We start from the raw sequence: 16598 nt of genomic DNA on the forward strand, positions 1-16598 counted from the left end.
GTTAATTTTTCTTTTTTTTTTCCTAAAAGAAAAGTTATATATTTTACTACATTACAGCCATAAGAAAGGTAATATATAAGGGATATTTGTGAATTTTAGAGGGAATACTTCTGAAGAATTTACAAAATTAGAATACCAATGTCAGATGAAAATAAAGTTTCAATCCGCAATCGTGGGGCTTTAGGAGATAAAGAAATAGCACAAAGTGGTTTTCATAATTTGAATGTAGTTGTACATCCAATAGTTTTATTATCAATAGTAGATCACTACACTAGAGTAGTTAAGGGTGCAACAAAACGTGTGGTAGGTACTCTACTTGGGGAGATACAAGAAGAAGGTCATCTGCATGTTACGAACTGCTATGCACTACCTTTTGAAGAAGATTCAAAAGATCCTATGGTATGGTATTTAGACCATAATTATCATGAGCAGATGTACTTAATGTTTAAAAAAATTAATACTCGTGAAAAAATAATTGGTTGGTATAGTACAGGTCCAAAAACAAAAGCTGCAGATTTGGAAATTCAAGAGCTTTTTCGTAATTATTGTCAAAATCCACTATATTTAATAGTTGATGTGAATATAAAAGAAAATATGTTGTTATCTAATCCAGCATCAGCATATATTTCTATAGATGAACCAACCAGTGATAAACTACTTCGAAGGACATTTGTACATGTACCTTGTACTGTTGGAGCTTTTGAAGCAGAAGAAGTAGGTGTAGAGCATTTATTAAGAGATATTAAGAATGCTTCAACCTCTACATTGGCTGCACAAATATCAGATACGATAATTGCTTGTAAGATGCTAATATCAAAATTAAGTGATATAAAACTTTACTTTAATGATATATTAGAAGAGAAAATTGCTCCAAATCATAATATCATCTCACTACTTCAAGATATATTTAATCTTTTACCTGATTCATCTATTAGACAAGTTTCAGAGTCATTTAGATGTGAATATGCAGATATCCTTTTAACAATTTATGGAGCTAGTTGTGTACGTTCAGTCTTAGCTCTTCATAACCTAATAAGTAATTTAGCAGAGAATAAATCTCTTCTTGATGCTAATGCCTCACAATGTGCTATTGATAAAAATTTACCTTAGATAAGTATACTTTTAAACTATTTAAATAAATAATACCACTCTTTATGGCGCTATGTACACTGCTAAGATATTTATTTCTAGAGTTGTATTTTATTTTAAAAGTATAGCTAGTAGAGCAATATTGAAGTATTGTTAGTCAATGTTTACTTATTTAGGTCTTCATTAATATTATTTTGGGTTTAGAGGTTATTTTTTCTTCATATTGGTCTTACTTATATTTGAGATGTCTCAAAATTCGGCAAAACTACATTTTATCTCTCTAGCAAAAAGAGCCAGTATTATAGATATAATAAGAGACTTTATTGTTCAATGTAGTGAACATCCTAATAGCGATATATATGCTAGCTTTGGTGAATTAAGTGGGGTATTTTCAGGTTTAAATATTCATTTACCAGTAGCTGGTGAATGTATACTGGAGCAAGGCTCAAGTGATTACAAATTTATAGATAAAATTAGTTGGAAGCAACAGAGCTTTTTAGTAGAACGTATTTTAAAAGCTAATAGAACTTCATGGGAAGCTGAAAGTTTACCTCTGAGTGTATTAGTTGAGGAATATTATAACAATGAGATTGTTGTAGTTTCTGATAATGAAGGTAACAAAAAGGATACTTTTTATGAGCTAAATTTAGGGGACATTATTATCTATCGCCCGAAATCACTTGTACATTATCGAATATCAGGAGTTTCAAGAACAGCAATAGATACTAAACCAAAAGAATTTAATTTATTATCTAAACATGAGAAAAATATTGTAGGATGGAAATTCTATCGCAAAATTGGTAGAAACTATCCTTTTTGGGAAATAAAGATAGTCCATGTTGCCCAAAATAATAAAGAATTAAAGGATCTAGATAATGATAAGAGTATAACAAAAGATAAGGAAGATGATGATGAAGATATTCAAAAAAGTGAATATTGGATGGTCCTTCTTGTGGGTTGTAAAGATATTATTTTAAAGCATGTAGATTTATATAAAAAAGGAATGAATAATGGGTTATATCGTATTGTAACAGAATTTGTATTGAATAGTCGTATTATTGCTAATTATTTAGAAGAATGTCTTACATTATCCATGTCACAAACACCGAGATTCATGTCATATTATTATCCAAATTTTTTCGGAGATATTACCTCATCTGTAAAGGCACATTATAATACAAAGAAAATTAAGCAAGCTGATCATTCAATAATACAGGGTTTACGTAGATATAATAATGAGGTTAAAAGAGCTTTAATTGATTTATTTGTTGATGGACCCCTAAAAGTTAAAGATTCAGGATATTATATTTTGGATCTTGCATGTGGTCATGGTCAAGATATTTTAAAATATAAAGGTAAGAAAATTAAAAAATTAATTGGTATTGATATTTCAGCAGAAGAGATAGCTGAAGCTCGTCATAGGTTAAAGGGATATCAACATTCAGTTTGTTTTCCAATAGAATTTCATGTTGGAAATCTTTTATCTAAATCTACATATACAAATATATTAAAGAATTACAAATTTGACGTTGTAACTATTCAGCTTGCTCTGCACTATATGTTAATTAATGAAGAGGTCTCTAGAGAATTTTTGAATAATGTCGTTAAATATATGAATCCGGGGGGATTATTTATTGGTACTACAATTTCATGTGATGAAGTCTACAATTCTATAAAATATGGTTCTGAGAAAGTAGAAAGTATAAAGCTTGAGAATGAGATAGATAAAAGTGAATATGTAGGTCCACCTAAGAGTGATTTGAAATATATTTCAGGCAATTCTATCTATAGTATTACTATTGATAGTGAAATGTGGGATCTAATTTCTAAAGATGAAAAAGATAATTATGGATTAACATACTTCAGAAATACTTGGGGATTAAAATATGACTTTTGGTTAATTGAACATATTAATCAATATGAGTACGTAGTACCTTGGGATGCATTTTGTAATTTAGCTAAGGAAGTAGGTCTAGAACTTTTATATACATCAAATTTCCCACAATTCACAAAGTATGTATGTAATCACTACCCTAATTTGAGAATATCAAATTGGATAAAAAATCCAAAAAATGCTAATATTTTGACTCAACAAGAGAGTGATGCATTTTCTTTATATAGAACATTTGTTTTTAAAAAGGCAATTATACCTGAAGAAGTCTCAGATGAAAAATATATTCATAGTTTGTCATCTGGCTACAAGATAAGACGTAAAAATACTTAAAGTTCTTAATATTACCAGATACCTAATTTTAAAATATTTAAAAGGAGAGAAGGAACTAAGTTATTTGGTTCTTTTCGAATTTTCAATATTGATCATTTCTATAATTATTAAATTGCAACTTTAATATTAAGATCTGTACAAAATTTCAAATTTATTTCTAAAAGATATTAGGCCAGGATGGAGCTTAGTGCATTTGACTACAGGCGGTATATAAGACCCCACTTTTTACAAGTAACCCCACTAAGTATGCTAAGTTGGATAAAATCCAAATAGTAGAAGAAGATGCTAGGGGTCACAAGTGGTGCTGTGTACTATGGTAGTGCAATTATAGATGGTAACCAGGGTACTGAATGGATTAATGAGAATGAGGGGAATGTTGCAAATTCGGGCTTGTTAACTGTAGAGGAGTGTCGTCAAAAATTTAACTACTTTATAAGGAATTTTAACCTAGATGGACATTATATTTATAGGGAAAGGCTAATATCTAATGTATCTATCGGTAACTATTCTTTGATCATTGAAACTCACCATTTAACAGCAGATGATATTGCAGGCTCAGAAATGGGAGCCGCTACGGCTGACCATACTAGTATAGATGATATTCAGAGCCAGAAAGATGGTACATCAGGTATTGGAATATCTAGAGGTGTAGTATCATCTACTGGCCTAGTCCAGTGCTTTAGAAGAGCTCCTTTACGATATATTCCAATATGTGAACAGGTTTTAAAAGAGATATATTTGGACATTACTGGTTCAGTAAAGAATACGAGTTTGGAATTGGAGATGACATTCGATTCAATTCCAGATATACAGTTACAATTAATTTCTAATCAAGAACAAACATTGATTCGTGATTTGAAGAGTGGGGCTATGGAGAAATTAGTGGTAGTTCCGGGAATTATTATTCAAGCATCCAGACCTCAAAAGAAGGCTATAAAATTGAGGATAATGTGTAGGCAATGTAAAGTTATTAGAACATTGAATATTCCAGTTTGGAGACAAGGTGTACTTTTGCCAAGAGTATGTGGTACCATCCCAACTAGTGAAGCTCCTAAATGTCCGTTAGATCCATTTATTATATTAAGTGATGAATCGGAATATATTGATATTCAAAGTATGAAATTTCAGGAACTACCAGAGCATGTACCAACAGGAGATATTCCTAGGCATATTACATTACATATTACAAGGAATTTGATAGATAAAGCAATACCAGGAAATAGATTACATGTCATTGGAGTTTTATCTTCTGTTGAGAAGGAAACGTCTTCTAGAGGGATAAGTTCTTCGGGAATGTCTTCAATTCGTTCATCATATTTACATGTTTTGGGTTTAATAGGATATAAATCAAGTGGAGAACTGAAGTTTTTTAATTCACCAAGTAACTTGGTAATGTCTAGTCTACTATCTGATCGCTATAATGAGATTGAAGAATTTAGGCGTCTTGCAGCTACCCCAAATATTCAAGAGTTAATAATGAGAAGTATAGCTCCTGCTATATATGGCAATGTCTTAATCAAGCAAGCTATAGCTTGTTTGTTGTTTAGTGGCAGTGCTAAAACTCTACCAGATGGTACTAAGATTAGGGGTGATCTGAATATCTTACTCTTAGGTGATCCTTCTACAGCAAAATCTCAACTATTAAAATTTGTTGAACAAGCAGCTCCAATTTGCATATACACATCTGGTAAAGGAAGTAGTGCAGCAGGATTAACAGCAGCAATAGTTAGGGATCATAGTAATGGGGTATATGCACTAGAAGGAGGTGCGATGGTTTTAGCAGATGGAGGTGTAGTCTGTATTGATGAATTTGATAAGATGAGAGATGATGACCGTGTAGCGATTCATGAAGCTATGGAACAGCAGACTATAAGTATTGCTAAAGCTGGAATTACAACTATATTGAAAGCTCAATGTTCTATTTTAGCAGCTGCAAATCCTTCTTTTGGATCTTATGATGAAACAAAGGATATTACTCAACAACATGATTTTGAGTCTACTATATTATCTAGATTTGATCTTATCTTTCTTTTAAAAGACGAAAAAGATATAACAAGAGATAAACTCATTGCATCTCATATTGTTGATCTCCATTCAGGGAACATGAAGGATGGATTAACATTTGGAGCTGGAAATTCTAATGCTGATGATGAATCAATACTACCATTAGAGAAATTGCAACGTTATATTTCATTTTGCAGAGAGAATATACATCCTAGGCTATCACTAGATGCTGCAGCAATACTAGAGAATTTTTATGTGCAAATTAGGGAAGAGAATCGTTCTAATAACTCGGGGAATAAGATAACAGCTAGAAGAGAACGCATCCCGATCACTGTACGTCAGTTAGAAGCTATAACAAGAATCGCTGAAAGTTTAGCTAAGATGGAAATGCAAAGTATTGCCTCTGAACGTCATATTGAAATGGCTATTAAGTTATTTACAAAGGCTACTATGGAAGCTATCAGGTCAAATATTTTATGGATAGATAATTTATCACCTTCTGAACAAGCTGCAATAGTTGATGCTGAGAATGCCATTAAAACTAGACTTCCAATAAAAGCTAGAGCAAGCAAGGGGACAGTTGTTAAAGACTTAGCTCTTGTGGGATTTGATCCTCATTATCTTTCTAAGGCTATTAAAATTCTTGTACAAAAAGGAGATCTTATTGAGAGATCGGACTATTCAATAGTTAGAGTTAGGTAGGGTAATATTTAGGAAGATGCCAGAGAATCATGTAGACTATATTACAACTTGGTTGCAATTGTAAAATTGTAAATTTCTGCAATTCTGATTCCTGGTACTAAATTGGAATATCTTAATTGTATATGTTAGCTCTATCGAGATAAGTATATTCAATTATGCATACTCCATATTTACTTCTCAACTAAGCTCCGTTGAATTGCAATTTTAAGCTGTGCTTCTTCACTTTCAGTATCCTCCAATATACTACTTGTTTGTTTTGTAAAACTGCCTAGTGATTCTGTTAGATTGGCGTCTTCTTTATTATTAGTTATAGCTGCTTTCTCCACTTCCTTGATATCATCATCTGATGAATGAGATGAATAATCAACATTGTAATATGGAGACCCCTGAAATGGAGCAATAGACATAGGTACTGCAGAAGATGAAGATATAAATGTTCTGGGAGATGTCATTTCATTATGAAATAATCCAAATGAATGAGGAGTTGGGACATGTATAAGTTGACTCTGTTCAGGGACCATACTCGCTACATTAAATTCTTCTATTTGTATTCTCCGTGCTAACTCTTCATCAGATATAGTATTATTTGAACGTTGTTGCCTAGAACTATTTCTACTACTTCTTGAAAATCTTGAGCGAGCTCCAGTTTGGGGTGAATGTCCAGACATAACTGATGAAGCCCAAGCCTTGATACTATTGAAGAACCCTGATCCAAACTTCTTAGAATTAGATGAATTTTGGTGTGAATCTCTTTGTTGGGATAATAGATGAGAGTCGCGACTTTCAGGTGAGTATCCAATAGTATCTATAACTACACTTGTTTCATCATTTATTAATCTTTCATTGTATATCTCATCTGGAGATCTTGATATTCTTCCATTATTCAAATTGTGCTCACTGTACATTTGCTTGAATGATTTACTTTTCGTTTTATATTGAGATTCTTGAAAGTTTCCATTATCTACCTCAGTTATATCCTCATTACCCAACTTTACTGGTTTATCTTTCTCCAGACAAACCTGTTCTTTAGAATTAGATGAATCTTCTTTAGTATTGTTTTTTCTAAAGGTTCCTAGTGTTTGATAACATGATGTCCGCACAGACTCAGTTTTGTCTTTACTTTTTTGCTGCAAAAATCGTTGCCGTTGTTTTTCTCGATAGTCCTGTAGTGCACTTCTCATATGATCCGGAATTTCAGAACCTACATTAGAAAACAGCCGAAAACATACAAAGTACAATACATTAATTAAAAATATACACTTTTTTAAGAAAAGGGGAGGAGAAAAAAGAAAAAAAGACCCACCTTCATTTCCACTCATCTTAAGTTACAAACTCAAAATTATGCACCGGTACTTATAAAATAAGTCCTTATTTGTTGCACCCCAAACTACACAGCAAGTTCTAGTAGTGTTATAACTTTAATATCCAAAATATTAGTGAATTAATCCCTCTCATCAGGATTATATGCTAGTCCTGATTCCTAAAGGTCTACTTCCTATTGTGCAACAAGATACCCCGCCTAAAACGCTGCTCATGTTACCGCATCACAATACCTCTAGTATAAAGTCCAAGACTCAAAATTTTAATATAAACAACATTGTATTTAGTGTAAATATAAATTATCAAGAGAACAATAATGTAGGAAAACTAAGATATAATATATCTGCAATCTTTTAATTTATTGATTAAGAGTCAAATTCAGTAAGGTCTTTCTATAAGGTCGTACTTTCATATGATCTCTAACTAGACTTAAATTACAATAGCTATAGGTAGGTATAAAAGCGTTGATTTTTATGGGAACAAATTGTCTTTGCTCAGTAATAAATTCAAGTATAGCATTATTACCGGGAGATAGACTCTCTATATTCCAGATAACTGAATTTTTGGAATTAGTTTGGGATGAGTCAAAAATCCCATTACTTATGTTATAACTTATTATAGACGATATTGGTATAATAATAGCAATATTTTCTGTTAATCTATTACTCTCTATCTCCAGAGTAACATTAGTAAACCCATCTCCAGTCTCCACTGGCCAACAGGATATTGTAATGGGTAGTTCAAACGTGCCAACAGTATTATTACCTGAAGAACGCCACTTAACAAGCGGGATTAAAATATTCTTAGGTAGGGCACTCTTTAAATCTTTTCTTAATGTTAAAAGTCCATCTCTTTGATATTTTTCTTTGCTTAAATTAGGATGAACTTTATATTGAAAGCGTTCATCTTCTTCATGAAAAGTATATTCTGGAAATTCTCCCTTTTCTAACTTAATTTGGAATGTCCCTTGAATATCTACTTTTGATAATAAACTCCCATCAATCGCTAAGATAGCTTCACAACGTTCTTCAATCAAAGCATTATCATCATCAATGATATTTTCTGATATTGATAAAGGAAGTGATGATGTTAAATCGTATTGTTTCTCTTCTATTACTTTCTTATCATCCTTCTCTTGTATTAATTCCATTGTTGGTTTTTTCTTGCCGATAAACATTCCTTTTGAAGGTGCATTCATCCCTACTTTAGAATTTGTACATAATGTATTTGTAGTACTTGAGGTAATACTAGTAGAGATAGGAATATTGGATAATACATTCATATTATCTATACTATTCATATTACTTCCAAAACCTATCTTATTTGGATTTATACCGACTGATTGCACTAATTTGCTAACTCCTACTGATTCTGCAAAAGCCGCAATACCTGATAAGGATGATCGTACTAAATTATTGTTTGTTGATGTTGCTAATGAAATATCATAACTACGTTCCTTGTCTAATTTACTAGCAATTTGTTTTCTTCTCTCCTTTTCTTCATTTTCCTTATTTTGACGAATAATTTTATGCAACTTCTCTTCTTGTGATTCCATTTCTAGATAAGTTTTAATCTGGCTCAAAGTTACAGATTCCTTATAACCAAAAGAAATAACTTCATCAAAAGCAAATATTATATCAAAACAATTAGAAGTAATCAATTCCTCTGTCAGTGGTGGAGGACAGTTACAACTATCATATAAAACTTGGCAAAATAAGCGTAGAGTATCCAAGTCTTCTATAATATTCGAGCTCAGTGGAGTCATTAAAACCATATAAATATCATCTAAAATCTGATAAACATAACGAATATCCCCATTCTCCATATAAGTGTACTCATTACTAAGATTATAATGCTCAATTCTCTTCATAAAAGTGTTCAAGTAGTTCTCTACATCTCCTCTAGTCATCTCTACAAATTGTCGGGATAACAGAATTCTCTTTTTGCTCACAACAGAAGCAGAATAAACCACCATCTTATAATATCGATCCCAGTTACAAAGCTACTAAAATTCTTAATAGTAAAAAAGAAAAAAAAAAAAAAAAAAAAGTAGAATAGGTGCAACAAAGGAGTTACTGCGTAGGTGGGGGTGGGAAAGCCCCGGTATATTCTGCATCACCGGCTTGGGATAGTTTGGTTGTAGCGGTGATAGCAGCTTTCTTTTTGGAATACTCAAGAGAAAAGAAAATTCTAACAATTTTTAAACTGGATGAATTCCATGTAAGTAAACATACTACTCAATTCAGCATTAGTAACTTATTGAGATATTAATTTTTTGGCTTATGACGGAATATCTGAAATTTTAGAAATTGACATTCCTCAGAACTATAAAGACCAGATAATGGAATCTTTTACTAATAATAAGCTATGTGGGAGTATATATATAGATGGCGTGTTTGATTTGATGCATGCTGGGCACTTTAATGCAGTAAGACAGGCCAGATTACTAGGAGACTCTTTAACAGTTGGAATAAATTCAGACTCAGAATGTTATATGGCTAAAGGCTGCTACCCTATTTATAGTCAAGAAGAGAGAGGAGAATTAATGCGAGGATGTAAATGGGTAGATAATGTAGTTATTGGTACACCATATTCTGTTAGTACACAATTATTAGATGAGTTGAAATGTGATTATGCAGCTCATGGAGATGATCCAGTATGTTGTTCAGATGGCTCAGATCCATATTTAAGTCCAAGACTAGCTGGAAGGCTAAGGATATTCAAAAGAACTGAGGGTGTAAGTACTACCGCAGTGATAACTCGTTTATTACGTGCCTTAAAAATAAATTTGAGCAGCTATAAAGAAGGCTGTAGTAATAATTTACCCAATAAAAGAGGAATATGGGACTTAGATAAAATTGTAGATGGCTGCTACTCACCTTGTCAAAGTTTAATTTCTACCGGTAGAATGTTAAAATTTATTATAGATACTCGGGAAGATGAGAATAATAGAAAGAATTTTACTGATAATTGTTTAGCTCTTTCTAGATCATCATCACCAAAGAAGGTTTGCAATGAAGTTATATATGTTGATGGGAGCTTTGATATATTACATGTTGGACATCTTAGATTATTAGAAGAAGCAAAGAAAAGTGGAGGAACTTTAATTGTTGGTATTTATGATGACTCAACTGTTCGTAATATATTTGGCCCAAATTTTCCCATTTTAAAGATGATGGAAAGAGCCTTGACAGTACTCTCACTTAGAGCAGTGGATGATGTTATTTTTGGAGCCCCACTTTGTATTAGTCAAACTCTTATTGATGCATTTGGGATTACAAAAGTCATTTCAACTAAATGTGTAGAAAATTACATACAGGAGGGCCATAATATATCGTTCTTTGGAGATATTGGATCTTCGTGCGTTGAAGTTTTAGACTTGGACTTAGAAGATTTATGTTATTCAGTTCCTATCAGAAACGGTATTTTTTGTAGAGATTTATTAGACTCATCAAAATTATGTACAAATAAAGATATTTTTAATAGAGTACTAACTAATCACAAATTACTCTTGAACAATATCGGCACTAAATGGATGAAAGAAATTAATTTTTACAAGAATGATTTCCCTGATGGACAGACAAACTGATACTATTAAAATATTATTCTATCAGATGAAGATTTTGTAATAAAGGGAATTTTAAAACCTCAGTGATACTGATATAATCCTTAGATAGAGGTCCATACCAGGTAAATCTACTTATTAAACATATATAATTTCTATCTAGCTGGTACTGTTTTTATTATTTCGAAGTGAAGTCAACTATTTAATAAGCTACTGCATTTCTAAATTTTTTTTCTCTAAAAAGAAAAAAATAAGTAATTTATGACAAAACTAAATATGTAAGTATTATGCTATTTATGAAGTTCATTATTTAAATCTTGATTATTACTATAATTTTGGATATCCTCTAGAATGAAAACTGTCAGTTATTCAAATTACACTTCAGGTACTACCTATAGGCATTCTGTTTAATCTTTGATGTACTAGAACTATTATAAATTTAATATTGTGTTATCTTGTTCAATATATCAGAGAAATAACTCAGCTAATCTAATATACTATATAATTAAGGTTTCGAAAGAAAATAGATTATTCCATACAAAGTAAATGATTATTATAAAATATTCGGATTTGCAGGGTTTTCCCTCAAAGAATAAAATATAAATGTAACTTTTTCATTTATAGATATATCTCAAATACAATATTAGTCATAAAGAAGATCAGAATCAGTTATTTTAAAATATTTATTAATACTTTTAGAGTACTTTGAACAAGATATGTTTATGAGTTAAAGAAGTTTGATGATCACTCAATTTCTACATATTTCAGATTAAAATTAAGAGGTATTATAGTGATATTATCATACCTTAGTCATTTATTCAACTAATTAGGGATATTGATTATAATCACAAGTTCTCTAAATTTTGGAATCACCATTTATGAAGATTGAGTGATCAACAATACTCTATATTTTGTTATTCAAAAAAAGTTACATTAACATTTCAACCCACTGACAGTTCAGATTAGTTCTAAAAGTAAAGATACCAGAAATTGTAATATTATTAGCATATACCTTATTACAATGTGTGAGTATTAGAATAATATGAATGGGAAATTTTGTAGAATTCATCCAATTATAAAATTTAACATTCCAAGGAGATTATGAATCAAAAAGAGAAATCTCAAATTTTGTATTGAAAAGTGCAAAATACTATTTATTAAAGTATAGAGACTATTAAACAGCTTTTATTATTCACTAACTGAATTAAAAATCGTTTATTATAGGGTTTTGAGCTATTCACTGGATAAGAGTGACTTTGCTATCTTTAAATATAAGCTCTTTGATGTATTGTTCATAGGTATTAACAAAATTTACATTGAGTAAATGTTCTGTTTAAAAATGTATTTCCAAACAAAATATTATCTATTCTCACATTTACTTAAGCAAGTGATCGCAATATTTTACTATAAAGTTGCATTTCCAGCTCTGAAATATGATGGTTTATATTATGAACAAAGATTTATTTTGAGAGAAAATTTTGAGTTTATTTTGAAGTGTATTTATAATCAATAATTTAAAATAGTTAAACTCATAGGATTATCATCATAAATGCAGTTAAAAAGGCATAAGTTTGGTAAACTGCAACAACATCTGATCTGAGGTTCTACAATTACCGACCCCCACTGATTTACTATATTGATTTGTCCTGTAGGGTAATTATGACAATTCACAAAAAATATATTTCCATGGATCAACATATGTCCATCAAATAAGCAATTTCTACTAGGAATCTGTTTAACTTGCTCATCTTTAGCTGATTTCATCTTTAGAGTTCCTTTTTTCTTAGATAGCTGTAAATTCTGTACTTCCTTATTAATAGAAACCTTATTTCTTTGGGTGGGGCAAGTTGATTCACAACCAGACTTAATCTCTTTGTCACCTCGACATATTATCACTTTATTGGATAGTTTGCTATTATTACTCAGTTTAGTCAATTTACTAGATTTACTGGACGAACTAACTTGTGTTCCTTTGCTAATACTTGTTTCAACACTAGATACACTATCTGAATCATTACTCAAGCTAGAATTTAAACTTGAATTATTACCTGCACTATTAGTGCCATTTTTGTTACTATCATTAGTTCTTCTAGTCCTATTACTCTTTCTACTGGTTGAACTATAACCACTACTTCTGCTTATATTACTTTGATTTGTGATATCGCTATTTGTACTGCTTTTGGAACTTCTCCTGGTATAAGTAGAGCTTGAATTATATCTTGCAGATTTCATATTTATAAAGCTAATAGTTAATTTAAATTTTTATTACCAATAATATCTAAGTAAGTAGACTAGACCTAACCTATTAGAAATTAATTTTTTTTCTGCTCCATTGAGCTTCCATACAAAATATTTCCTAGAAACTTAACATGATCATCTATGCTTACTTTATTTATTGTAGTTAATGGAGTAATTATTAAAGTATTATCAATATTTGACACTCCATTACTATCTTCAAGCAAAGTATTTTTTGGTAAAGTTGCAGTTGCTGATATGTAACAGTAATTTCCTATCTTACTTCCTTCACCTATGTGACTTCGAATTTCAAAAATATTATAATTACCTATTTGTAGAGGATTTTCTATAAAACTACCCACTTTAAACCAGTTATGATCGCCTATTATTAGTTCCCTATCTTTATCATTTATTATGTTCACCCTTTCTTCTACAACATTTGATATCCCAAACCTAATACCTCCTTTTCCTCCATCTATTAATGCGGTTGGATGTATTATACAGCCATCCGACAGTTCAACTCTTCCCAAAATTCTAGCCTCACGACAAACTATAGAAGGGATAACCTCTTCAAACATCAAAAAATTTAGTTTATTATTAGAGAACTCCAACTTTATTAAAAGCTAAGATTTTTTTGGCGCTATATAGAAGGGATTGTATTGTTAATCAGCTTTTTTCATCAACTCATTTTCAGCTGAATTTCACCAAAATTATATCAAATTGGTAAGATATTATATCAAACATTATTTTTAGTTTGATTATATTAAGTAGCTTATCATAGTGAGTAATTTGTATATTACATTTGCACCCTAGTAGTCACTCGTGATACCTTAGAACTTTATCCATTGACTTAACTCATTTAAATTAATAATAATAAATCACGAAATTAATTTATTGATTTATATTGTTAGGCTATAAAGTAAGCCATTTAAAAATAAGTATCGGAAACTTTAAAAGAAGATATTCTCTACCATATACACTACTTAAATTTATAAACTATATTAACACTAAAGGGCTATAGGTCAGAGGTATTGTTGTGTTAAACTATATTGTGGAAATAGTTTCCAATATAAATATATGAATTATTATCATCTATGAATTTTTTAATAGTAATATATCTTTAAAAAGTAGGAAGTATACCATTGAAGATCACTTATTAATCAACAATTCAGTAAACTTGAGTAATTACTACTTATTTATAAGATTTATTATCCTATAATTATATATTATTTTTAGATGTAAATAGTTTATTGCACCATTTTTAAACTATAATTTTTGCAGTAAAAAAGAAGTGTCTGAACTACTTAACTATTGAAGTTAATTTAGAATAAATTTTCATAGTAGACTAAGCTGAAGCTAATAGAGTTTGGACTTAAAGACTATATAAAGTTTATTATAATTAAGTATTACTGCAATACTTAATACTATTTCATATATCTTTTTGCAAAAAGTTGCACTGATACAAAAATTTATGGCTCTCTTTTTTGTATCGAATTTAGTGAAATTATTAAATTTTAACAAAAGTTAAAATATGATAATTTTTAGATCTTGTTTGGCGCTCAATATACATGTATACCTAAAAAACTGAGGGAACAAGTTACTAATAGCCTTTAAGTGCACAGAGACTAAAATAATGCTTTGTAATAAATCACCTAGTTAAATTATCTACATAAAAAGAGTTTTAGCTTATTTGTAGATTTTAGTGAATAATATGAAGAAGGGGAGAAATGTCAAATAATGAAGAAAATATTTCACTAATAAACTGCAAAGAAAAATATTTCGATAGTGAAATTCCAAAGAATTATACTATTGAAGATGTTGTTAAAATAGAAGATAATGAAGCTAATATACATGAGAAGAGGAAGAGTTCTTTTAACCAAACGAAGATTATGGAAAATGAAGTGGAACTAAACTTTACACCCAGAAGTAGAGAAGGGAATTGTATATTATGTTGCGATTATCAAAGTCCGATATGCTCTAATTGTGAAACCAATCAAAATAAGCTGCAATGTAGATTAAATTTAAAGAATAATTCACAGTTTGAGTATGAAAAAATTATACCAAATGGTAAAGTAAAAGCTTTAGCAAAGCAGTTTGAGGAAATAATCCCTGATGGGAAATTAAATATTGCTGAATATAATAACTTAGTAATAAATGAACACTTCCAATTCAATAAAATAAGTGATAATATAAATAGTACTAGTATTTGTGAGTTGTGTGAATCTGACTTTGATATTAAAAGCCTTTACTTACAGAGTCCTAGTAATAGTTATTTAAAATCAATAAAATCACCTAATAAGCTGAAAAATCAGCTAACTCGACTAAAAAATCCTGATTTATGTGAATCTATAGATCCAATAGAAGCATTGGTATTATCTCAAAAGGTAAATGTAACTTTAGACAGAAATATGGTTGATATGTATAGGAAAGAAAGTGATAGCCCTACATTATCTTATAGTCTAAGATCATTATTATCTACATCAGGAGCAAAAATTTGTGAAGTAATTGCTGAAGTTAATGAGGAACCAAATAAAATACCTGATAGATTTGAAGATTTAAACCCATTAGAGCAAAGAGCTCTGTTGATAACATGGATAACAAGTAGTTTAGGGACAAATAAAATTACACATTCTCCATCAAAAGTTAGAGAGATGATGAGTATACTTAAGGAAATAGTTGAAGATTTAGAAGATCCTGATACAAACTTTGCACTCATAAATTCGAGTACAAATGGCCATTTAACATCTCCTAACTTCAATGATAAAAGTAATTTATGTGATCATTTAAGACTTCACAATAATAATAAGAATTACCAATTACGACACATATATGTAGAAACTATACCAGAAGATGAAGAACTTGTAGAGAATATAAATGTATGTGACACAAAATCTACTGAATTATCTAAAATACAAATTTCATTGCATGATTATGCAGAGTCAGTGATAGCTGAAACTGATGGTTTAAGTCCAAAGTCGGATATCAGTTTGACTAATGCTACATACTATGATATTATATGCAAGAACTCACATGACATTATAAATAATATAGGTATTGATTTTCTAGGGCTTCGATCTGATACTGAAGAAGATACTACTACATGCAAACATATAAATGAGAAATCAAGTCACTTTACATTTCCGAGTAATAATGGAACTCCTAGAAACATTACTATTTTTAGCAAAGATATTGAGTTCATTTCTACAAGTGCAATTTCGTCCCTTTCATATGCTTCAAGTTGGAATTTTCTAATGGGAGATAAGTGAAACAATTATATAAGGATATTCTTATCTTTATATAAATAAGCAGAAATCACTATGTTAAAAAAATAACTTAAAAAAAGTTAGTTGTAGGGAAAGTGTACAGTATAAAATATATTTTTATGTAGAAATCTCATATAAAAACAGATGGACAAGAATATCAAGAAATGAGAATATAGTGCTTTCTAAAATATTTATA

The 16598-nt window shown here is 30.3% G+C and overlaps 8 protein-coding genes across 8 annotated transcripts, besides 5 other annotated features; 5 read left to right on the plus strand and 3 right to left on the minus strand.

Moving 5' to 3' along the window:
* Nucleotides 1-138: 138 nt before the first annotated feature.
* On the plus strand, nucleotides 139-1110 carry CMU_022870 (Mov34/MPN/PAD-1 family protein; the record flags this gene model as incomplete). Its single annotated transcript, XM_002139595.1, has 1 exon — nucleotides 139-1110. One exon carries the CDS (start codon nucleotides 139-141, stop codon nucleotides 1108-1110), a length of 972 nt encoding a protein of 323 aa, XP_002139631.1.
* A 223-nt stretch (nucleotides 1111-1333) lies between these two features.
* CMU_022880 (mRNA capping enzyme, large subunit family protein) lies at nucleotides 1334-3313 on the plus strand (the record flags this gene model as incomplete). Its single annotated transcript, XM_002139596.1, has 1 exon — nucleotides 1334-3313. The coding sequence occupies one exon, from the start codon at nucleotides 1334-1336 to the stop codon at nucleotides 3311-3313; it is 1980 nt and encodes a 659-aa protein (XP_002139632.1).
* Nucleotides 3314-3595: 282 nt separating this feature from the next.
* CMU_022890 (DNA replication licensing factor MCM5, putative) lies at nucleotides 3596-6211 on the plus strand (the record flags this gene model as incomplete). Its single annotated transcript, XM_002139597.1, has 1 exon — nucleotides 3596-6211. One exon carries the CDS (start codon nucleotides 3596-3598, stop codon nucleotides 6017-6019), a length of 2424 nt encoding a protein of 807 aa, XP_002139633.1. The 3' UTR covers nucleotides 6020-6211.
* Nucleotides 6212-7697: 1486 nt separating this feature from the next.
* Nucleotides 7698-9314, minus strand: CMU_022900 (uncharacterized protein; the record flags this gene model as incomplete). The annotated part of the gene is made up of 1 exon (XM_002139598.1): nucleotides 7698-9314. One exon carries the CDS (start codon nucleotides 9312-9314, stop codon nucleotides 7698-7700), a length of 1617 nt encoding a protein of 538 aa, XP_002139634.1.
* Nucleotides 9315-9361: 47 nt separating this feature from the next.
* Nucleotides 9362-9388: a microsatellite.
* A 292-nt stretch (nucleotides 9389-9680) lies between these two features.
* CMU_022910 (ethanolamine-phosphate cytidylyltransferase protein, putative) lies at nucleotides 9681-10928 on the plus strand (the record flags this gene model as incomplete). The annotated part of the gene is made up of 1 exon (XM_002139599.1): nucleotides 9681-10928. One exon carries the CDS (start codon nucleotides 9681-9683, stop codon nucleotides 10926-10928), a length of 1248 nt encoding a protein of 415 aa, XP_002139635.1.
* A 645-nt stretch (nucleotides 10929-11573) lies between these two features.
* Nucleotides 11574-11596: a sequence feature (AT_rich).
* Nucleotides 11597-12410: 814 nt separating this feature from the next.
* Nucleotides 12411-13136, minus strand: CMU_022920 (uncharacterized protein; the record flags this gene model as incomplete). Its single annotated transcript, XM_002139600.1, has 1 exon — nucleotides 12411-13136. One exon carries the CDS (start codon nucleotides 13134-13136, stop codon nucleotides 12411-12413), a length of 726 nt encoding a protein of 241 aa, XP_002139636.1.
* Nucleotides 13137-13216: 80 nt separating this feature from the next.
* CMU_022930 (uncharacterized protein) lies at nucleotides 13217-13717 on the minus strand (the record flags this gene model as incomplete). Its single annotated transcript, XM_002139601.1, has 1 exon — nucleotides 13217-13717. One exon carries the CDS (start codon nucleotides 13715-13717, stop codon nucleotides 13217-13219), a length of 501 nt encoding a protein of 166 aa, XP_002139637.1.
* Nucleotides 13718-13996: 279 nt separating this feature from the next.
* Nucleotides 13997-14018: a sequence feature (AT_rich).
* Nucleotides 14019-14331: 313 nt separating this feature from the next.
* Nucleotides 14332-14374: a sequence feature (AT_rich).
* A 266-nt stretch (nucleotides 14375-14640) lies between these two features.
* Nucleotides 14641-14683: a sequence feature (AT_rich).
* A 183-nt stretch (nucleotides 14684-14866) lies between these two features.
* Nucleotides 14867-16405, plus strand: CMU_022940 (uncharacterized protein; the record flags this gene model as incomplete). Its single annotated transcript, XM_002139602.1, has 1 exon — nucleotides 14867-16405. The coding sequence occupies one exon, from the start codon at nucleotides 14867-14869 to the stop codon at nucleotides 16403-16405; it is 1539 nt and encodes a 512-aa protein (XP_002139638.1).
* Nucleotides 16406-16598: the final 193 nt, after the last annotated feature.

Source organism: Cryptosporidium muris, genomic scaffold (genome assembly GCF_000006515.1).
Source record: "Cryptosporidium muris RN66 scf_1106632353999 genomic scaffold, whole genome shotgun sequence".
NCBI lineage: Eukaryota > Apicomplexa > Conoidasida > Eucoccidiorida > Cryptosporidiidae > Cryptosporidium > Cryptosporidium muris.